Source organism: Salvia splendens, chromosome 3, assembly GCF_004379255.2.
Source record: "Salvia splendens isolate huo1 chromosome 3, SspV2, whole genome shotgun sequence".
In the NCBI taxonomy this organism is placed as follows: domain Eukaryota; kingdom Viridiplantae; phylum Streptophyta; class Magnoliopsida; order Lamiales; family Lamiaceae; genus Salvia; species Salvia splendens.
The window spans coordinates 3,588,062-3,611,514 of NC_056034.1; the positions used below are offsets into that span (position 1 = coordinate 3,588,062).

General features: G+C 33.8%; 2 protein-coding genes and 1 pseudogene across 2 annotated transcripts; 1 reads left to right on the forward strand and 2 right to left on the reverse strand.

Annotated features, from left to right (window-relative positions):
- Positions 1–246: 246 nt before the first annotated feature.
- Positions 247–5,517, reverse strand: LOC121794426 (E3 ubiquitin protein ligase DRIP2-like). The gene is made up of 8 exons (XM_042192583.1): positions 5,322–5,517; positions 4,950–5,206; positions 3,988–4,087; positions 3,278–3,596; positions 2,741–3,186; positions 2,597–2,650; positions 971–1,043; positions 247–793 (listed from the first exon to the last, which is right to left on the reverse strand). The coding sequence occupies exons 2-8, from the start codon at positions 5,062–5,064 to the stop codon at positions 623–625; spliced, it is 1,278 nt and encodes a 425-aa protein (XP_042048517.1). The 5' UTR covers positions 5,065–5,206; positions 5,322–5,517; the 3' UTR covers positions 247–622.
- Positions 5,518–7,577: 2,060 nt separating this feature from the next.
- On the reverse strand, positions 7,578–10,016 carry LOC121794427 (annotated as a pseudogene).
- Positions 10,017–21,280: 11,264 nt separating this feature from the next.
- LOC121797423 (auxin-responsive protein IAA1-like) lies at positions 21,281–22,632 on the forward strand. The gene is made up of 4 exons (XM_042196179.1): positions 21,281–21,323; positions 21,587–21,866; positions 21,950–22,134; positions 22,219–22,632. The coding sequence occupies exons 1-4, from the start codon at positions 21,296–21,298 to the stop codon at positions 22,392–22,394; spliced, it is 669 nt and encodes a 222-aa protein (XP_042052113.1). The 5' UTR covers positions 21,281–21,295; the 3' UTR covers positions 22,395–22,632.
- The last annotated feature ends 821 nt before the right edge of the window (positions 22,633–23,453 follow it).

Below are 23,453 nucleotides of genomic sequence, written 5' to 3' on the forward strand. Positions count from 1 at the left end.
TGTTACTAATTCCCTTATTAATGAATCCTATCACATCATACATCACTAATTTCAATTTTTTTGATATAAAGCTCGCCATAATGCCAATTGCAAAACAACTATCACAATAGTATTTATATACTAAAGTATTAAGGTTAGTGGAGTACTATTACTTTAAATAATACTCTCAATTCCACGCCGAATATGGGATAGTGTTGTAGGTTTGTTTGGCTGAGAAGGAAAAAATGAGTGTAACCAAACAGTCCATAAGAAAAGATGATGTTTCCATTGATTTCAACCTAACCAAACAGACCTGAAAGAATACAAGTCTTCAATGTCAACACACAAAAAGACACCATCTCAACTGAGAAAAAAATATTGCTTTTTCAGCAGTCGCAAATATGAAATGACCATAATTATGTCAAAGTCCAGTGTAATGTACTGTAATAAAAAACACAGAGGAACAAAAAATGCAAGTTTCGCAACCTACATGAGTGCAATCATGTAATAATAAGATAAAGCACAGGTAATTCAAATCAGTAAAACATGCCAAACTTTCTCCTCTCTCCTCATCTTACAAATGGCATTGTCACCTTGCTCCTAATTCCAAAGTGCCGTGCACGTGAAAGGCATCTCTTGTGGTCTAAGAATCAGGAGCCCTGCGAGCATAGCCCAGCACCATCACAAAATCCTTAGCTGATGAGCCGATTGTGGCTTTCACTCTGTCTATACTAGCTGTTTGAAGCCACAGATCGACCAGATTGTTCAGCGTTAGCGTGGGGATGATGGTCTGCCCCATGCACTTGATATCAACCTGGAGTTTGATAATATCACACAAACTCATCACAGCTGTAAACTCTTTTTTTTACTGAAGCTTCTCAAACTCGAATGCTAAGTCAAAGGTATAAAGTTCCATGCATGTAGTTAAACAAAAACGGGAAACTAGGCTCCAGCAGAAGTGAATGTTAAATGACTACGGAAATGAGGTTACCTCAACATCATTTGTAAGATCTAACTTCCTCTTGAGGTACTTTTGAATGAATGAAACTGGTATGCTTCCGTCCCTGTAAAAAATAAGCTTCAGTTATTTGAGGCACAACACAGAATAGAAACAATATGGTGAACTATGTACTATTATGAAAGTATAACACCAGTGATCCATTATAAATTATAAAATCTTCTGGCAGAGAGTAATTACTCAGAAGAAACAGCAATAAAATAAAAATGAAGACTGAAAAAAACTGTAAGTTAAAGCACTAGAAATTCTGCAGGCTGCTATCACCAATCAAACGTATCTTGATTCACTGGAGAAAATTATTTCAACTGTTATCCTCTACAGACTTTGATAATAATTTCAGAAGGACCAATAACTGTAAAATGTGATGCACCAGTCATGCAATCAGCAGGTTTTTCATTGCACCAAGCATAAAATGACCACTGACAGAGAGGATGAATGGGGAAAGAGGGTGCCCAGAAAAGCATTAGGATAAACGGCCAAGCATAGAGGGTGCACAAAAACGCATGAGGAAATTAGATGATTTGGTTTCAACATGGATATTGATAAAATAATGCAATCAGCAGATATTTCATGAGAGGTAAAGGCAACTTGATTAACAACCATCCTACTATAAACCACAGGAAAGTGAACAATGAATTTATCTCAGCTCAAAGTTCAACCTTCACTCTTTGCAAATAGCTAATTCATCATAAGTTGAAGTATTTATTTTGTACTATGATGTTATTGTTTACATTCAAAAATTGTCAGTGCCCTCTAGCAATAAAAAAGACCATGGTATTGACGTGACTAAAAAATATGTATCATATGTTAATTTAGCAAAGTTGGATATAAGCTAATAACCCAACAGTTTTAATTAAAACGAACGTCAACACATGTATTGTGTGCATTTACACATTCACAGAAATATCACTCATAGCATCAAGGTAGCCCATTACCATGCCCAGTTAGATAGGGTTTTTCACGCATTTAGAGAGTTAATTGTAGAAATCAACTTAATTAAGAAAAGTTGCCGGACAAAGAAACTATATACGAGGATCCAAGCAAAATAAATATGGGCAAAATCTTAAGATACTTGATGCAGCTTAAAAGCTGCTGATATTTGCTAAGATTGTTTCAGATAGACTGCATATGTGTCATAACAGATTCATGAGATAAAGGGTCAAATTATGCAGTAACACAAGTAAATACATGCATGATTTCACTAGTTTCCAAACTTGTCCACCAAGATAACTAAAATAAGGTTGAAAGACACTTAACACCAACCATATGGATGTATTTACAATGGCTTCAACTTTGTAAAAGAAAGAAATATCATAACTAATTGATCAGAACAGTTAAAGCAAAGCTAATTAATAAGCACTTTATTATCAAACTGACACAGGAACATGATAGTGCAAATCACAATAACATAGAAGTCAAAGAGAAAAATAAGTTTAATATTCAAGCACTGATTTCTTATTTTCCACAAATGATATGTCTTGATTTTCTCCTTCCTCTATATATGATGTCATAAGACAAAAAATGAACCTCTTATTGGTGATGCCAAAGCAGAAACAGTACATTCAACAGCCAGAACAGCAAACCATTGTAAGAACTTACTTTATTCTCAAGTAACTTGCCGAAATCTGAGGCAAGGGCAATGCATCTCCATCCCTGAAAATTATTTTATAAACCAGATGCATCAGCAAATAAGTCTATCATTCAGAATTTCCAGTCCTCACAAAGCTGGAGATAGCTACTTACAGTTCATTGGAGGCAACTAAAGAAAACCAAATGGGCCAGTTTCTTCTGTCGAATTTAGCACCTGCAGCATCAAGCACAGCCTGAGGTGGAACCCTGAAGTTCCCAAAATTTTGCGCTTTCTGCCGGACTCTGCGTAGCTTCCTGGGTCTCTCAATTTCCAGAAGGTTATGGTCGCTAGAATTCTTCTCTTCTTTCAATTTGGGTTTCTTCCTCTGTTCCTTATTTTTGGTCTTTCTGAGAAGACCCTCCTCCTTCTCATAAGGATTCTGCTCTTCAGATTTGACATGAGAATATTGTGTGTTGGACTTAGAGGATTTACTTCGATTTGCTGCTTCGACCAAGCAAGTCAAAGGCTTCCACAGATCAAATTTTCCTTCCCATTGCTCAGAGCAATTCTCTCTTTCTTTATCAGGACTATGATTTGATGGCTCACCAGCAGAGGAGTTCTGCAGCAATACCAGTAAGCATGCAGATTGGTACATGGAATGTAGAAAAGAGCTGATGTCTGATGTTCAAAATCTTGTAAACTACACATACCTGTCTATTATTGGGAGTAGATTTGTTCAGCATCTCTTGTGAGCTAGAGCTTTCAGCTTGGTCCTCAACAGAATTCCCAACAGGCTTTTCTATGGTAAAACTGGAACCCCTTGATGCTTTTCTAGCAATAGATCTTGATCTTCTCCCAGTCATGCCGACCTGTGCTGATACTCGTGGGGTACTGACGACCAATGATGAAAGAGATCTTTCCTTCCGCTTAGCAGGCAATGCAACAGGTGTCACTACCTCAGGGGCCTTAACTTTAATCCTCTTATGTGGAAAAATTTTTGCCCGCACGTCTTGCAAATTATGATCCGGCCTGATCAGGAATGATACCAAGTTATTAGTAAAATAATGACAAGACCCTTCTAATTTGCATCCAAATACAGAAATGTCCATGAATTATTAGCTAGGAACACATAACAACAATAGAAGAGAGTAAAACATAAGAGTTAACTTTGACAGAACTTTCAGAGTATAGCCAAGTATAAATTGCCACCCTGACTATCTAATTGGAAACTTAACCATAGAATCCATTTAACTTCTCTGGTATACATGCTTTTCTATGTGCAACAAAGGGGAATAAAGACTGCATAAAAGCTTGTCTGAAAGGTTGTGTGCTTTTGCAAAGGTTGTATCCTTGTTTGTAGTTAAGTTGGAAAACAGATGTGACAATATCAAGTAAATCAAATCAATACAGTTGAACTGACCTCAACTTTTCCAATGGTACACATCCCAAGTCAATATTACATATTGGACAACATTCCATTTCCTCGTCTGAAAGCTTCTTGTATATGCATTTCCGGCAAACTATATAGCATCATAGAAAGGAGAATATCAGGTAATGCAACAAATATTTAAACAAAGATGTATAAACACGCAAAGAAAATTACCGGAAATTTTAGGGACAAGAAAAGCAATGAATGCATCATCAATTTCACTAATTATGCATATATGGCATCAAAACAATGAGTAAGTACTCTTTGCATAAAACGTACAGCAAATTTACATTTCCTGACTAATAATATGATTGGCCACATGCTGTGGAACAAGCAACAAACTTAAATGGTTACTGTCGAATTCAAATAAGTCGTTCAAAGGTGTTATTGATTAGCTTTACAGTTATAAACAACAATAAACCGCACAGGCACGCATGGCCAATTGGTACATCCATGTTTAGGGCATCTGGTGAGAATTTTTTTACACTTGTCATTAGGTTTTAAATCTTAATTAGCGTGTGGTTAAGCATATCTCCCATTTAAATCCAAGATTCTTAAAAATCACAATTACTTTCGTGAATAAAACATGAGAGCAAAGGACATTAATCCAATATCATTTCATTCAATTCACCAGCATTCACATTGCACATATCACCACTAAACACACCAATTTGTTACGCGAGGAGCAACAAATTCAGTAAACAAAAGACAAATTCCCAGATAAAGAAGCTCGTAAAACGAAAAATCACAAGCAAACCACAAACGCATCTAAAAACCCAGATCAATAAAACGCAATCCACGCGACGAAAACCCAGATTCCAACCGAAAAACCCAGGTCAAAAAGGGCAGGCTTGGAACTCGAAATCGAAATCAAAATCCCAACAACCATCCACGATCTACGAGTAAATCAGAAATCCAAAAAAATAAAAAGATGAGAAGCAGCGGCAGCTCACAGGTGTGGAGGCATTCGATAATCGTGGTGGCGTCGCGGAAGAGCTTATGGCAGAGAGGGCATGTCATGCATGGCGCCAGCGCCTCCCTCCTGACCTGAACCACCTGGTGCGACATCGTGTTATCCAATTCACTCAATTCGACGGAACAACACCACCGCGCTCGAACCCACGTTATCTAATGCGGTGCATGCTATGCCCCCAACCGCATAGGCCACCGGATTAAATTTACGTCCGTTTTCTTTCTCTCTCTACTGCACCTGCATTAAACCCATCACCAAAACCACAAAACTATCACATGAGGTTCTGAAAACAAGAGACATGGAGTGCGTGAGTGAGATTTGATGTGAATTGTTGGTTAACAGTAATAGAAACCTGCAAATCGAGGATTTATTCGGGTAGGGGTGATTTGGGGGAAACGGGAACGTGGGGTCAAGGCTGAAGAGGTGTGCCGCCTCGTGGATGATCTCTGGGTCTATGCGAGTGCGTGTACTGTGTGTGCGGGGGAGAAGTCGAAATCGAAAGGATAGAGAGAGAAAGGAAGAAAGGGTTTGTTTTTACAATCAGCATGAACCGAAATATAAAGCCCTTTTCAAATGTTGTGTATTTACTATTCTAAGAAATGCAGCCTTTTCTTTTTGTAATAAACGCTACTCAGACTTGAAAAAATCACCCAATTTGAATCATTCACAAATCACCGAAATTAGGCTTTGCCAAATAAATTACTAAATGGAGTATGATTAATTTTGGTTGATTTCACACTATTTTAAAATACCATTTAACTTGGTTATAAGATGCAAATATTATAAAGATGTAAGAACGAGAATATTAGCATATGAAATTATACAAAGTCTTTTCAATATTATTATGTACATGGTGTGAACCCATATTACTTTAATTAAAGAACTTAGTATGATATCGTGTGCGCTTAAAATCGTACCTATATTTTAATGATATTGCATGCAAATCTTTTTAATTTCAATGATCTACTTGAAATTGGATATTGTTTCATAGTGTGCATATTTTATGAGCAAATATTCATCTTTAATCAGTGAATGATGTAGATCAGATTCATCAGATCATGTTTCCCAATTGGTGTTCGAATTCGCACATGTATTAATTCGTGACTCGTAAATTAAGTTATTGATATAGTAACAAATTAATTAAAAAAGTGTATGAATTTGTATTACGTAATATTGTACTAATAACTTATACCTTTTGAAGACTCATTGAATAGCAGTTTTTTTGGGTGATGTCTTGTGAAGATATTCCTACTATGTCTTGATTAATTTCCTTTTTTCAATTTTAAGATAGAGAGATTGGAATTCATATCATGAACACTTTAATTCATATCTTCAACACTTATGCATCATGAACCATTGTTTCCTACATCATCTTTGTATTTAGAAAAAAAAAACAGATCACTTCACAATAAATTGAATGGAGCTTGGTATTTATGACATCTCTATCAAATGGGAACTTAACTAAAATTTATATTTTTAATAGAGATAAGACAATAAATTCGTTCTTGATAGTTGAAACAATTAATAAACGTGGCTGGAACCATAACGTAATGATGAGCACATAGTTTGGATATAATAGATGGATAATTATCTTGGTATGTCTATGTGTAATGAAATTAGTGGTTAAATTACAATTTAACTTCTAAAGTATTGATTTTAAAAGAAAATATCTCCAAATGGGGAAACTCGTAATATTGAAGATATTTTAACTTTATATAGTTTCGAATATTTTTACTTTATATTGTTTCGAGTTTCCCCATGGAGATATTTATTACTTTTACTTTATCTCTACCTTAACTATTTATTACTATCATTTTTTCAACACTGTATGAAATACAATATTTGTCTTCGAAAATAATTGTAGACGGATTGTTTAAAGTTTTATTTAGAAAGTGGTGGCAAGAAATAATTACAAACTCATTCTTTGAAATTTGAATGAACTAAACAACTTAAAAAAAGTACTACTCCATTTGATATATTAAGTGATGGTGAAGTGAGTATACCTCAAAACAATGGCATTTAAGGTTGGTGTGAAATAATAAAGTTGCAGTTGCACCAACTCTGCTTTATAAATGAGGTGAAAGATCCAAACCACAAAACTGAAGGGCTAACTCATTCCATCGCCATTAACAACGATTGACCAAATTAAAGGATCTAAATTTTTGGTGGTGCATTTCAGACCTTAATTAATAGTAGTACTACTATTAGCATATAAAAAAGGAATCCACAAACAACTAGAGTAACCATCACAACCTGCATCACATACATTTACAAGTTAATTTTCTTTAATTAGTGAGAAAAATATTTAAAATTTTGTGATTTAATTAGATACCCATTTGAATAGGAAGCCTGTTAGGAAGTTTAAACAAAACGTGAACAAATCGGATGTCCTGAAAGGCGTGAAACACTTTTAGATCAAATCAATTTGGCGGTTCTACCAATATTTGATCGGATACAATTCAGGTTTCAAAGATTTTCGTATGTAGATTCTGTCTAATTTCTTTGAACCCAGAAATTGATCATAAGAAGAGACTGAAAACGAAGAGTCGTATCTCTTCGTTTCATAACTGTTTTTAACAGTTTTTGGCAGGAATAGGAAATTGCAAAATAGTCCTTCAACTTTCGGAAGTTACGTTTCCGGATGAATTTTCTTTACAGCTCGACCCCAGCCAGGGGTGCTGCCCCTGAACCCTCGTCTAATCATAAGGAATTCAAATAAGTGTACACTCCGCACTTCCAACTTATTTGATGTCTCATTATGATTACGCTGATCAATCAAGTTAATCCAATTACAATAAAGTATCCAACAAAACCATGGTTTTCCCTGCATGGATATCGAATATTCATTCCAAAAATAGCTGGTGCTAAAGAATACACAGCCAAACACACTGTGCCTGAACTCAGAAACAGCTCCAGCTGCACAAGAATACAAGTTTATATATGATTTCAACCATATGCACGTGTATTGGTGAAATGAAATATACGAGATAAAAAATACTAGTAAACCTGAATCCGATGATTATCCAACTGCATCAAACACGATAAGATTGTCAAGAGCATAACATATAAGAGCGGCTTTGATAGAAAATTCGCATTAATATCATTTAGTTTTCCTAATTCGTTGCTATGGATCAAATAGTGCAAAATGCCACAGCAGTAGTTTTGGAACAATCATTCATTTCATTACCTGAATGTTAATATAATCTTCTGTATCATCAATATTCTCTCTCAACTACATAACAAACAAAAATTCAAAAATAAAAACCAAAAGATCAGAAGAGTAACAATCTTGGAAAAGCTACAAGAATTGACAAACCGTAGTCAGCTTGTTCATAGTGCTCTCAATTTGCATAAAATAAGCCTGCAAAAGTACAACAGTATAAAACATTTAATTCATTGGAGCGTTCAGAAGGTTAATATTTGGTTTGCGGAATAGAATACCTCAAGTAGCATCTCAAGTTCATCAACATTATTCTTTTGCTTGAGTAGTGGTTACTGCACATCCCTTGCTACTGCTGCTTCTGCTTCCGCTTGTATGAAATCTTGATTCTGTTTTTAGAGATTCAGTGGAGACGGAAGCTGACATAGCCATTTTCCTTGAGAGATAGAGATCAGCCATGTCATCGTCGTCATCCAGTAGTTGCTCTAGTTCATCCCTCACCTACAAAACTAACACCTAATTAAATGGAGAACAACGCAAAAGAGCTACGAGGAGTTCCCATCTCAAGAGCCTAAAAGTGGCCTTACTTTTTGAACCCGACTTGTCAATCTTGTCATAGAACTCTTGATCTTGGGCATATGCAGATTGTTGGCAATCACAAAATCAACAACACGACAATAGTAGTGTGCATATGGATTTCTCGGACTACATATTGAAGAATCAGAATGTATCATATACGAATTTTAATTATACTGACCAAGACCAAAAAAGGAAAATGAAGAAACACAAAATCAACTCAATGTATCTTGCCAATGCAGGATAAGCAGAAATCTCGAGTTCTCTAGTTTGTGCATCGAGGGAGCTGCAAACGCCTTCTAATGCTACTTCTAATGCTCGAAATTCAAACGGGAAATCTAGCATAGTTTCAGCAAACACCAACAATCACAGAGATAGAAAAGAAATGTAGGAATTGTCAAAACTATTTTGAAATGAAACCTGTTACTAGTTCATTAGAGTCTACTTCACCAATGCGCGTTTCAAGCAGCTCCTCTTCTTCTCCTTCACCGCGACCAATGCGCCTCTGCAGCTCCTCAACAATTGGGGCCACATTCTCATCAAGAGGATCCCTCAAGAGAGAGAGCAAACACATTCACTTTCAATTCGGAGATTCATTCATATTCATACCAAGATTTGCACAAAGATCCAATTACACACACACATTTTGCCTTCAAGTTGGAAGATTCAAATTCATATTAAATGACATATGAACACAAATCCAACAACACCTACACAAACACATTCACATTCTAGTTGGAAGATTCATATACATAGACCATAGTGATAACAAGATTTGCATAAAAACATAGAGAGGGAAGCCAAAGAATTTTATAAACTGACCTCATCTGTGGTTATAATCGCCTTGATATGCTGCAAAACAATAAATGAATCAAATTAAAAGAGTAAATAGGGAGAGAATTAAATAAAATGAAAAAAAAGAATTACCTCCAAATTGAGGACAATGGCGGTATCTCTGACAAGAATAGCAGAAGGGTAAGAGAGGAGAGAATCAAGAATCCTAAGGTCTCTGCCATTAATGGGGAGGCGTCTCATGATATCAAACTTATCCCAATCGACAATCATCCCCTCACCGCAGCTTTCTTCATCACTACTCTGCTCCATCATCATCAACAACAACAACTATCTTTTTTGCAGCCAAAAACAAACTCACTAGTTGAGCGGTGGAAAAGCTCAATCAAATCTTGATAGTAGTATTATTTGTGTGATTGTGATTTGTGAGAGTGGAGGGGCCATGTTGATCTATCTACTGTGTATGTTTGCTTGCTGCAGTTTGCATGGTTGTCTACTCACCTTGCCCATTATAATTGTTTTTGTTGCTTTCTACACTTATGGTCCACTTTCTTTATCCAACATACTACTCCTATTATCTTCTTCATCTAATGTTTTAGACAAAACTAATTCATAAGAGAAACAAAACAACATATAATTAGTGTTGCTTACATACACATTTATATTCTTATTTCTACTTGAAATAAAATGTTAAATTTTCTAAATAGTAAATGCCAAAACTGGTCAATGATGGTCATTTTATGATCTTGGTCCTAAACTTTATCTTTTGAATTTTTTGATCATGTACATTTCAAATCGGATCACAACTGGTCATCCGTTAACAATTCCGTTAATATTTAACAGTCAGCGATTTTAATCACAATTCTGACCAACTTAAGTAATTTTTAATTATTTAATAATCAAAATTATTTTTTGTAAGTAAAATCATAAATTATTTATGATAAATACATGAAATGAATCTAAGATTCATTCACTTTCAAAATCGCGGCTCATCTTCTTCCTCGCTGAAAAAAACAAAGAACCCTAGCCGCTCAACTTCGTAATGCTGGAGCGGTCGTCCTGCAGCAGAGGTTCCGCGGCCAGGTCCGGCGAGAGTGGTGGCCGACGTGACCTTCGATTCATGTATGAGTCTTGCAATTGCAAGAAATTTGCTTCACTTCGAATCGCAAAAGCCATGGCAAACCTACAAGGGGTAAGCTCTACTTTGTTTGTGAGAGAAAAGAGTGCACTTTTTTCAAATGGTGCGAACCAATCAAGCCAATTAAAGAAGAAGAAAACGGTGTGGATTCATCACTGATGCAGGCCGAGATGGATGGGGAAACTTTAGAGTTGATTTTGGCATCGATCGATGAGAACTACTCTAATCCCTCGTCCAAGAATGGGATTCGCCGGTGATCGAAGTGAGGGGGAGGGAGATGGAGTGTGATTCGTCGCGGGAGGGAGAGGGTAAAGTGAGAAGACGATTCGTTTTTGGCTAAGTGTTAGGGAATTTGTTTAAATTTCATTTTGTTATTTTAATTTCATTTGTTTTTAGTATATTTATTGTTAATATATTTTTTTGTTTTATTAGGAGTAATAAATAAGAATAATAATTAATGATATAATTAGTGAGTTAAAAATCATAATTAAGAGCTTTAATCGGTCAAAATTAGACCGTTATAAAATTAACGGAATTGTAAACGGATGACCAATTGTGATTCGATTTGAAATGTACATGACAAAAAATTCAAAAGATAAAGTTTATGACCAAAATTGTAAAATGGTCATATGTTCTGGACCAGTTTTGGGTTTGACTTTTTTCTAAAATTCAAAATATAACAAAAAGAGAATACTTGACCACTCACGTACAAATCTATGAATATACTATTTCGGTGCAATGAAAACCAAAGCGAAGCTAATGAAATATCTATGTTAGATATGGAATTAATTTTGGAAGATAAATAATAAAAGTAGTTTATATTGAAAACAAAAACATAGCAATTGGAGGCGATGAGGTAGGCCACGATTATACTAGAAAAGAAAGCAGGCGGTGCAATTGTCCATTCGGTGTCGTCTCTCTTTCTCAATTTCGTGCAATTATTGTGAATCACCTTTCCCATACCTATAATTGCCCCCAAATTAGTTTTATTGCAGCTAAGATATTTTAAATTATACTCCTACTACTTCTATGTTAGCGAAATAATTAGTGGGATTCTATTGTATCGAGTAATTAAATTTCTATTCGCATTGAAGAATGAAGGTAACTAGGTAAGCATAATAAAAATAATAATTCAATTTTAATTTATTAAGTATATAGTATTAATTTAATGGGATCAAGAAATACTTTCAATTAGATGTCAATAAATGGCATCTAATTAATTTGGCTAAGAAACTTACTAAAAAATCGATGCAGCTTGGATAGTATTAGGCCAGTTTGAGACGGAACATGAACCAGATGATCTATGAGTGAAGAACAATGCAGTCTATATTTTAATTGAGTAGTGGGCTGTGGCGGTAGTTGAATTTCTTATTTTAAAAATAAAGGCTTCCACATTTTGGGCTAAAATGAGATTCCCAACTTTGGGCTTTTTATTTTTTTAGAATTTTATAAATATTTTGTGGACTTAAGTTTTTTTATTCAAAAATAGATCAAAGAAATATGTTTAACTTGGTCTTATCGTATAATATGAGTAATTTTTATAAATATGTAGTACATATTTTTAGAAAAATCTTTTATCCCGTCAGAGGATGTGAAATGACTGCAGTTTGAATTTGAGTATGGAAACCCATAAACAATAAACATGCCAACATATTTGTAGCCATGGCCCATGGTGAATTGGTGATGTCTCGTGTGTAACGCAATTTTGATTGTTGAATGAATTTTTTTTAGTGTTGCTCAAGTCATAATTTATTTACTGTTGCTCCTTTGTTCTTTTATTCAGGAACTATTTAAGTTGGTACATATTCGATATTTTAGGACTGATATATCATGTGGATTGAATTCTTTATTGAGTTAACCTGATAACAACTCAACCTAATACGACCTAACTTGAACCAACATTTTAAAGGAAACTCTCGTTTCATAATCAAACTCGACATGATATACTATACTTTCTCTCCCCACTTAAGATGACACGTTTTCCCTTTTAGTTTGTCCCATTTAAGATGAAACATTTTCTTTTTTGGAAATTTTCTATCTCCAATTATACACTCAACCTCTTTTTCTCACTCCTGTTAAAATATTTATCTTTCTTTCTCTCTATATTTTAATACTTACATCCACCTCTTCTCTCTCTTATTAACCACATTAATCAATAACTCCTAACATCTCGTGCCGACCAAGAATGTGTCATTTTAGCCGGAGCGAAGGGAGTATAATATGGGTTGATACAACACGATAACAACCTGATAACGACTCAAACCTGATTTACATGATTAAAACATAATACTTTTACACAATAAAAACATAAAAACACGATTAGACCTAATTAAAAATATACAGTAGTAGGGCTATAGTTTTAAAAGGAAATAATAATAATTTTTAATAGATCACCCGAATCCAACCTAGAAATTAGAATTATCGAATTTCTAATTGGTGTACACAATAAAAAGACTTGATCCAAATGGTTTAATATTTTGCATATTCATGTCCATTTTTAATCGTTTCAAAAATTTTCAACCCAACTTTATTTATATACATATCCAAAGCACGGCTTTGAAAGGGACTGACGAGTTCATCACATCCAAGTAAAAATGTTTGTGTTGATGGGAGAAAGAAGATAGAGTTTTATAGTATTATATTTATATACCAACAAATGAATGAATTAGATATTTAACGTCCAAATCCAATCGTACATATCTGCAACACACGTACGCATGCGCATGCACCCCCACGTGTGTGGTGTGCGCGCGCTACACACCAGTAGTAGGCCTAAACGACACTAAACCAGCAAGAAATTAAGTCAGTTGGGCCTGCTTAATGGGCCCCGTTTAGCCCAAAAGTCCAACTCCAAAAGCATAACACGTGTGTGAGGCCCACAATTGGTTTAACATACAATTGAAAATGACTCGTCATTACAAAATTAAAGAATTAAATTACATACATAAAAAATTTCGTGATATTCGCGCCTAAATTTTATTTGTGAATTTCTAATACATAGCGACTTTATACATGCGTAATTTGTATTTTTATATGTCATTTTCAACTCTCACGCTAATATTGAGCCCTTCAATCATAAATATTTATAGATTTATTATGATTTTGGACAAATTTCAAAAGTTGATGTTATGCATACTCAATAAATCAGTCTAAAACTATACTAATAGATTTAGAAATAAATAATCACTGAAATCTGGTAGTATTTGGTTTAACTAGCAAACAATACTTACCTCTTCATGATCACATTCAATGTTATACCATACTTCAACGTTATCAACTCTTCAAGATATGAATAACATTGTATTAACATTAACAAACGTTCGCGATATACTATGTATATCCAGATTGAAAATAGTATAAAAATAGTACTCCCTCCGTCCCGGGCTACTCGCTCATTTCCTTTTCGGCTCGGAGATTAAGGAATGAGTGTATATGAAAGTCAAAAATGACGGCTGTATGTAAAATTTTTTACTAAAAATAGAAAAAGTGCAAGTAACTTGGGACGCCCAAAAAGGAAATAAGTGCGAGTAGTGCGGGACGGAGGGAGTATAATTTTAGTTCTACAAGATAACGATATAATATTTACTATAACCAGGAGTCTACCAATTAGTCTACATATACTATAAAAGAAGGACTTATTTGTTCAATTTACTTACTACTTATTTTTTATGAATATACTCGAGGATAATAATAAATGATAAACTATTCAAGCCCATTGGCCTAGCGGTAAAGGGTGCTGGATACCGCGTCCATCCTGGATGTCTCGAGTTCGAACCCTGGGTGGCGTAATTTGTCTTTCCTCCTTGTTATAGGAGTTGATTTGTAATTTCCTCCTTCATATATATGATATAAATATATGAAGTTAATTTAAAAAAAAAATAATAATAATAATAAATGATAAACTATTTGTATGAATAATTTATTTTCACAAATTATGATATAAGGATTTTACAATACCAGCTGCTATAAACTTACTTTTATGTATACACTTAGCTTGTCCAACCATCACCACCTCATTTTTATCTCTATTACTTAGTTTTATCTAACTAAGGAACAACATGCATAAAACATATACTAATATAATGTTTTTTTTATCTATGCAGTTTACTTTTAGAATTTAATCTAGATTTATTGTAGCAATGAACCAAAAAGTAGTACTAGTGATTAAATACTAGTAGTACTAAATTATGCCAATATATTTGTGGCATTATATACATAGTACTCCAATGATGAATTCGAAAGTGGGTCTTTTTTAAACGTCTTCCACTGGAAGTGTTCCCTAAATTTTAATATTGTTATGGTAGTTTAAGAAAGTATTTTCAATTCATTTTTTTCCAACACATTATAATATCGATTAGGTTAGTCAAAACTAATGTCCCAAAAATTCGCAAAATACCATGTCGTTTATTCGTGGACAGCAAAAAAAAGTTTGATCAAATCAACCTAAATAGTGGACCATCTTCTGTCTGTATTAATCAAAAAGCAATTACTGCAAAATGAGTTGGCTTTCGTCCTTTCTTGGAGGATTTAGCTGGTAAATTCAAGCTTTCGATGGTTTATAATTCATGGGGTGATTTTCAAAGAATATACTCATACTCCCTCCGTACATCCTTTATAAACATATTTTAATTTAATATTGATTTTAAGAAATTATTCCAACTCTATGAAAAAAGAAGAAATGAATTAGTAGAATACAGACTTCATTTTTATACATTGATTTTATAATAAAATATTAGTGTAATGATTTAGCAGAATGATAAGGTCCATTTACTTAAAATTAAAAAAGTAGATGAGTTTTTAAATGGCAGAAATCACAAAATGAAAAAGTGAAACTTTTCTTCACAAACAAGGGGGGTAGTTTTTAATTTTTATATCATGGGTTTGAATATTCTTATTGCATTGAAATCTAATTTCTATATAGTTATAACATACAATACTATATTACTATGCTATATACTACTATTATGTTTTCCATCCATTCCGAATAACGAAGATATGTTACTTTTTTATACTTTTGAAATGGAAGTCCAATTTACAAATTATTACAGCTTGAGAATTAAATATTTTACCAATTAAATTGTACTACACCATCAACTATACGTGTAACTTTTTGTGAATATGTATTCTCATATTTTTGAATTCTGTATATTGAGAGCATTAGACTAAGAGAGAGTAAATTTTTGGGGTTTTAAAATCTAACATGGAAATTATGTATACTTCCGATTGTTTGTTAATCATATCGAATTAATTCTTTAGCTCGATGAATTTGGAGCGAATACTCAACTCTCTCTTACTTTACTCTCTCTCTTCACTTTAACTATTTAATATCATTTTTTCAAAATGAGTGCAGAAAATGAAATGCTTATATTATCATGGAACGGATGGAGTAGTAACCATTCTTGACAACTTGGCAATAAGAATTCACACTTTTTGTCTTTCAATTTTATTTAATTATAATTAATAGTCAGTGTGTTTGTTAAGTGTAAACATTGCAACCCCCAACTTTGTAACTAAATCTTTATTATGAAGGACAAAACAAAATTCCCAAACTCGTTTCTCACTCCAACGTCGTAATTAGAAGACACTATTAATCTGCTTTGTCAGCTAAATTGTTTCCAACAATTTAAGTTTTTGTGCTCAGAACATGGCTATTAATCTCACAATACTCAATTTTCAAATGCTAAGTCAACATTTAATAACTGATTTGTATATTTTAAAACTGAATACTGACAATATATCCATATTCAAGATTGCGACGTCATCCATACATGAAAGATTTATAATCACTTTTCTAGCGCAGATTAAACATTGAACGTGGATTGGAGTTCAACAATGAAAAGCTTTGACTCAAGTTAATTAATTAAAAGCTTTGACTCTTATCAACAATATTAATTAATTTTCCTGATTTCGTCAACAGTATTTATATAAACTGAGTAAAAGATTAAAGAATACTTGTAGCTACTATTTTGCACCAAATATACAAATCATCATATTCATACTATTCCGGTACATGTATTGAACATCATCCTAAAAATATAGTAGTATTAAATGAAATATAGGTACAGTAATATTTTATCAAAGAAGAATTGTAACTATTTCATGAATAACACAAAGGTAGTAGTATGAAATTATTATAGAGGATGATTTTGTAACAATGATATATATAGCAAAACCACATGTATCCTTTCAAATATTTTCAAAAAGTTAGGGCAAGATGAGTTGGGGGATGGCCAAATTCACACATGCCCAGTTTTCAGGTGGGACCCACTAATGAATAGCCCACATGGGTCGGTCTGTACCGACAACAACCGGACCCGCCTCACATGCCCTTGTTCATTCCACTTTTCGTCATTCATTTCCATCCATGTTTCTATTCCATACGTCCCATAAATATTCTAATAAGTGTGATGTAACCAATTACTCTCTCCGTCACAACAAAATATGCATTTTTGGTGGGACACAAATTTTAATGTCAATTAAAAAAGTAAGAAAGATAAAAAATATATAATTAAAATATTATTAGTAGAGAATAAGTCTCATCTTAATAGAGATAAATAGTCCAAATTAGAAAGTGTTTATTCTTATGGGACAGAGTTAGTGGTAAAAAGTTTAATGCCCTAAAGCCAAAGATCTCAGGTTTGATTTCTTTATAGCGTGACTGTTAAATTTGAATTAGTTATCCATTCAAAAATAAAGAATATATTACTCCTGTGTGTGAGTTGGCTAAACGGTAGAGAGATTAATGTTTGAGGTCAAATGTCTCAGATCGAATCCTCCGTGACGCATCCTTTAATTTAATTTCATTTCTTATGAAAAAAATATACTACTCCCTCTGTTTTTTTTAAAAATAGAAACTATTTTCTTTTTAAGCTGTTTCCTAAAAAATAGAAGGCTAAAGTTCAATTTTGGTCCCTTACATTTGTCCTAAAATTCTTTTTGATCCCATACATTAAGTTTGTGACCTTGTTTGAGATCAAAAAGTACCAAAACAATATGTTAGTGACCAAAATGTCACAAACTTAATGTATGTGATCCGAAAAGAATTTTATGGAAAATGTAGGGGACTATAATTGGACTTTAGTCCTAGATTATAATTAAGTTATTAAATTGGTCAAAGATTTTGACTGTTAATTTTAACATAAAATGGTTATTTTGGACCAAAACAATATGTTTGGGACCAAAAGATATCAAAACAATATGTTAGGGACCAAAAGGTCACAAACTTAATGTATGAGACCAAAAAGAATTTTAGGACAAATATAAAGGACCAAAATTGGACTTTAGTCAAAATAGAAACACTCCATTTTAGGAAAGCTTTTTCTCTCTATAACGTAGGATCCATTTTCCACTAATACTTTTTCTTTATCTCTCTTACTTTATCATTTTTTATTAAAACTTGTGTCTTTCCAAAAGTTTCTATATTTAAAAAAGAGTACAAGTTTTAAAGCGAATGTAAGAAAATGAGAAAAAGTAGTTGAAATAAAATAATACTCCTCTGTACTCTATAGTGGATGATGGAGTAAATGATATTAATCTATTTTTATGGAACGAATGGAGTATTTTATAAGAATACTATAATTAATAACATGGTTGCAAAGAATATAATTTTCTACTATCTAGAATCTTTAAACATAGTGGATGATGGAGTAAATGATATTAATCTATTTTTATGGAACGAATTGAGTATTTTATAAGAATACTATAATTAATAACATGGTTGCAAAGAATATAATTTTCTACTATCTAGAATCTTTCGTTTAAATTGTAGTTCTGGTAATTAAAATTTAGTAGTAGTAAGTTTTTGTTCATAATTATTATGCAAGACGTCGACTTAAGAGGAGAATCATTTTATAAATTATAATAATGCCGGATAAGTGTCTAGAAGAGTGCCGTGAATCATTGATTTAATCCATATTCTTTAATCCTTATCATATAAGTAGGTCGTTTTGGCAAGAGTAAGCACTAAAAAGCTCAACAGATTATTAATTGATAATATTGGCTCACGGGTATATTAATTAGTGGATAAATGATAATCTAGTAGCAGTATTAGATACTCTTTTTGTCCACGAATAAAAGTCTCGTTTTTCCAACTTTAGTCCGTTCACAAATAGAAGTCTAAAAAGAAGCTGCAGAAGCTATGCAGACACACATACTGGAGATATGTTTAGAGAGAGAACTCAAATCGGCATTTTTCATGACTTCAAATGTAACAAGATGCGATACATATATACTCGATTCAAAGGATCTAAAAACATTGTACTAATCTACTTTAACAAACTCTGCAAGACATGTTTCTTCTTTAAACCGCGCAACACCACGTCGCGCCAAGTACATATGTGGTCCTCCATCTTAGCCGGCTTTCCGTGGTTTCAACGCGTGCGAGGTTGATCATTGGCTCCTTTTGTGCCGCACACCCCTTACTCTTCTTTGTCTCATTCTCAGCTTTAGCTCTCGTGGAGTTCGTGATTGCTTTGGCTCGTGCACAACGCATTGCAGCTCGATCAGCTTGACGGTCCAGTGGCTTGAGACAATATATTGCAGCTTGATCAGCTTGGCGGTCAAGTGGCATGAGATCAGGCATCGCGGCTTGTTGATCAACTCGGCACGTGCCGGCTTGATCAACTTGGTTAGCAGCGGCTTGATCCAGCAGCGACATGCAATGTAAGCGTCGACATGCAGTGGCTTGATCAAGTTGATTAGCAGTAGCTTGATCCAGCCTAGGCGTCTGATCATCTCTTCTAACAAAGTCCAGATTCATTTATACTATAAATGGCAATAGACCCTACATTCCACTAATTTATTCCACTCAAATATCATTTAAAACTGATAAATACAATTGAGGCTCATATACCACTAACTCTTTTCACCCACTTTTCTTAATATTTTGTGAAACCCGTGTCAAAAAGAAATGATACTCATATTTGCGGACGAAGAGAGTAACATTTTTCTTATTTAGCAAACATACATTTCTCCTTACCAAAAAAAAACACATTTTGTCATTTTAATACTCCATAATTTTAAGTTTCTTTTTCATTTTTAGTAAATAGGGAGTAACATATAACTAATTTTTTCATTCACCTCACCTTTATATTTTTCTAGAAGTAGTATTTAATTATTTGAATGTATTGTAATCTTTGAGTTAAAGTAAGTTTCTGAGAAAATAATGATTCTTCAGAAAACAACATTTGTTAATATAAATAAGCAAAATGAGATTTGTAAATCAAAATAAAATACTATAAATGTACAACAATGGCTTTGGGTGTTAAAATAAAAACAAACACTGCCATTAAGTTAAACAATATTTAGGGCCTGTGCAACTAAGTACTACTATTTCACATATTATTAATAAATCTCGTTGTCCCAAAAAATAGTAGTCTATGTTATTATTTTAGTTCGTATCACAAAACTATTCCAATTTTGAGGTATTTAGTAGGAGTACATTTTAGTCATGCATTACAATATTATTAATATCTACTTATCTACAAGCACTAATTTAATTTTATTGTTTCATTTTCACCTAAAAATCCTTGTTTTCAGGGAGCAGAAGAATGTTACAGTATTATTAAATTAATGAATGCAATACTTTATTACTCCCTCCGTCCCGCACCACTCGCACCTTTCCTTTTGGGCACGGAGATTAAGGAATGAGTGATAGACAAAGTCAACAATTACGGCTGTAGGTATAAATTGTTACTAAAAATGGAAAGAGTGCAAATAACTTGGGACGCCCAAAAAAGAAATAAGTGTAAGTAGTGCGGGACGGAGGGAGTACTTTAATCCGTCCCATTCCCACTGCAATGGAGCGCTCGAGTGGTGCGATGAGAATGGATAGAAACCTAATCCAACGGCCAAAACCATCGCTCTACTGGAAAAGAAATCTGATCCGTGGGATTGCGTTAAAGAGAAAGGCGTTTGGCGTGGGCCACCATTGTCCCCACACACTCACACTCACACGCACACGCACACGCACACGCACACGCATCCTTGTCTTGTAGCCGTTGTTACTATACTTAATTGACATCAACTTTTACTACACAATTCAAACTTTTTAGTTTTTCTATGTCTGTTAGTTAGTAAAAAAATGATAAATTCGTGTCGGAATTTATAACACGATAATCCTCTAATTTTATAATATTTCCTAAATAGGATTTTGTCGTGTAACATTGAATTACAATCGAATTCTTTTCGTGTTCGTTGCAGCCAAAAAAAAAAAAACGACTCCGTCGCCCTGGCGGTCCTCATACTCCGGCCCGACATCATATGAGGGGGTTTAATCAGGGTACGCAGTAGCCCGTTAAAGGGGAGACCTTAACCCACTGACTGCCAGAAGCCCATCTCCCAAGGCCTCACACTTGTGCCTGAGAGATAGAAGCAACTACACGACAACAATGAGATTCGAATCCAGGCTCATTGCAGCAAGATCTGCCCCACGTGTTTATATAAGTTGCATTGCGTCCTTATCCTTTAATTGTCAACTTTAAATTCGTACGAAATGCTTTTTATTTTTTGAAATGCTCTTATTAGTTGAAGAGGAAGTTGATTTTCAAATCTATTTGTGGTATTTCATGTTAAACAAGTGATTACATCTGAAATTTATTTGAAGGTTAAAAAAACCTACACTTTTTGTGTTGTTTTTGTCCGTAATTATCCGCACATCATTATGAACCATCAATCTTTTATTCGCAAAGGTATGATAGTGGAAATTTAGATAATCGCAAAGTCAATTATGAGAGGCATTTTATTCTACTTTCATTTCCCCTTTTTTCTTTTTATTAGCTTTTTAAAATATGTTGGACATGTAATTATTCGAATTATCAATTTAATAACAAAAGAACAACATCATATTAACTAAATTGGCATCTCGATTAATTATGAATAATATTTTAAAATAAAATAAAATTGTAAATAATTAAGAGGGCCATGATTTAGCTGTCATGAAATTCATGTACAGGCAGAATAAGGTGCTGTCTCACTTCTTCTTCCTATAAAACTAGTCCCCAATTTCACACAACTCCCATTCACATTCCAAAATCCAAACAATTTCTTCAAAGTTCGAAAATGGAAAAGTGTTCATCAGCAGCTGTTTTTGAGAAGGACGACCTGAATCTGCGATTAGGCCTTCCCGGAAGAGACGAATCGGAGCAGCCATCTTCATCTTGTGTGAAGACCAACAAGAGATCCTCGTCGGAGATGGAAAATCAAGTCCAACAATCCGCCCCTACCCCTCCTAAGTAAGTCTCTAGAGAGAGAGAGAGAGAGAGAAATCCAAAATCAATTAAAAATTCTTTGGCTAATGAAGAAATGTTTGTTTTAGGGCACAAGTAGTTGGGTGGCCGCCGGTGAGATCTTACCGCAAAAACGCCCTTCAGGCGGAGTCAGGGATGTTGGTGAAGGTGAGCATGGATGGAGCTCCATATTTGAGGAAGATTGACCTCAAATTCTACAACAACTACTTGGATCTTCTCATGGCCTTGGAGGCTATGTTCAAGTGTACCATAGGTAATGAATCTTGTACATTTTCTGCTTATATATATATATATATATATTGAAGGTGTTAATGTAAAGTTTGGTTGATGTGATCAGGTGTTTACTCAGAGAGGGAAGGTTACAATGGGTCTGAATATGCACCAACATATGAAGACAAAGATGGGGACTGGATGCTTGTTGGAGATGTTCCATGGGAGATGTTCATCACTTCTTGCAAGAGGTTTAGGATCATGAAGGCCTCTGAAGCTAAAGGATTGGCTGGATCTTTGTAGCCCTTCTTCCCTTCCACAATTTTTACTCACCAAAAATATTCAATTGACTCCCTAGTTTGGATTTGAGATGTGGATGAATCAAATTAGGAAACACGGCTTGTACAAATGATAGAGAAGTAGTAGTTGTTTATGTATCTGTTTGCTTTGCAAATTGTTTGTGTTTAGGAGGAAAGAATATTATGTAATGTGAAATAATGATACTACTAAACAAAATATAGAATACAGTTCAATTTTCTTATTCTTCTTCTTTGCCAATGCCAGCCATATGAAATGGATATTATCAAAGTTGGTCTATGTAAATCAAGAGATGAGCTCATCTCATTTTGTTTGCTTATCAATTCTCTTAAAAAGTAGTAGTATTTTTCTTTCTATGCTCTATGATCCATTGCAACTTGTGCTCTCTCAATTACTATGATTTTCTTATCAATTCACCATTCTTTAGTTGATTTCATATTTATTTTCCAATTAGGGAATTTAAATAACATATTGAAACTAGAGAGTTTAAATAACAAATTTATTAGGGAATTTACATATCTCAACTCTGCAATTTATTAGAAGAAGCAACAAATTGAAAGCTGTTGTGGAATTTCAATATGGAGAAACAAAAATCATGGAAAGGGAACTGGGCTTTGACTTAATGTTGATGAAGAATTAGATATGAAGAAAATAGAGAAAAATTGATAATGTAAAAACTTGGAAATAACTAAAATATTTATCATTGTTAATTAAGCCTTTCGTAATACTCTCTCTCAGAGTCCCAGTCATAGCATTTGTTTGATAGATAAAGAATGAGAGATAATAAAATAATAAAAAGTAATAGTATTTCTATTAATAGCCATATTATTTTTGAGGATAGCATTGGTCTGGATATTTCGCGAAATGGATTGGGCCCTTAAATTCTTAGTCCATTCGATAAAAACTCCATCTCAATAGTCATATTCTTTTAGCATGCATTGAGTAAACTCTATTCAAAATTTGGTAAGACCAGATTTCAAACAGAATTAATTTCACTTGTACTACTATTATGGATTTGTTGTTTACCATGCTTGTGTATCTAAA

Excerpts from the sequence above, each read along its gene's own strand:
- LOC121794426 (XM_042192583.1), bottom strand. The coding sequence starts at position 5,064 with ATGTCGCACCAGGTGGTTCAGGTCAGGAGGGAGGCGCTGGCGCCATGC. Across the intron at positions 3,187-3,277 it reads CTACTCCCAATAATAGACAG|AACTCCTCTGCTGGTGAGCC; the intron begins GTATGTGTAGTT and ends GTATTGCTGCAG. Across the intron at positions 1,044-2,596 it reads GCAAGTTACTTGAGAATAAA|GGACGGAAGCATACCAGTTT; the intron begins GTAAGTTCTTAC and ends TATTTTTTACAG.
- LOC121797423 (XM_042196179.1), top strand. The coding sequence starts at position 21,296 with ATGAACCATCAATCTTTTATTCGCAAAG. Across the intron at positions 21,324-21,586 it reads TCAATCTTTTATTCGCAAAG|GCAGAATAAGGTGCTGTCTC; the intron begins GTATGATAGTGG and ends ATTCATGTACAG. Across the intron at positions 21,867-21,949 it reads TCCGCCCCTACCCCTCCTAA|GGCACAAGTAGTTGGGTGGC; the intron begins GTAAGTCTCTAG and ends TGTTTGTTTTAG.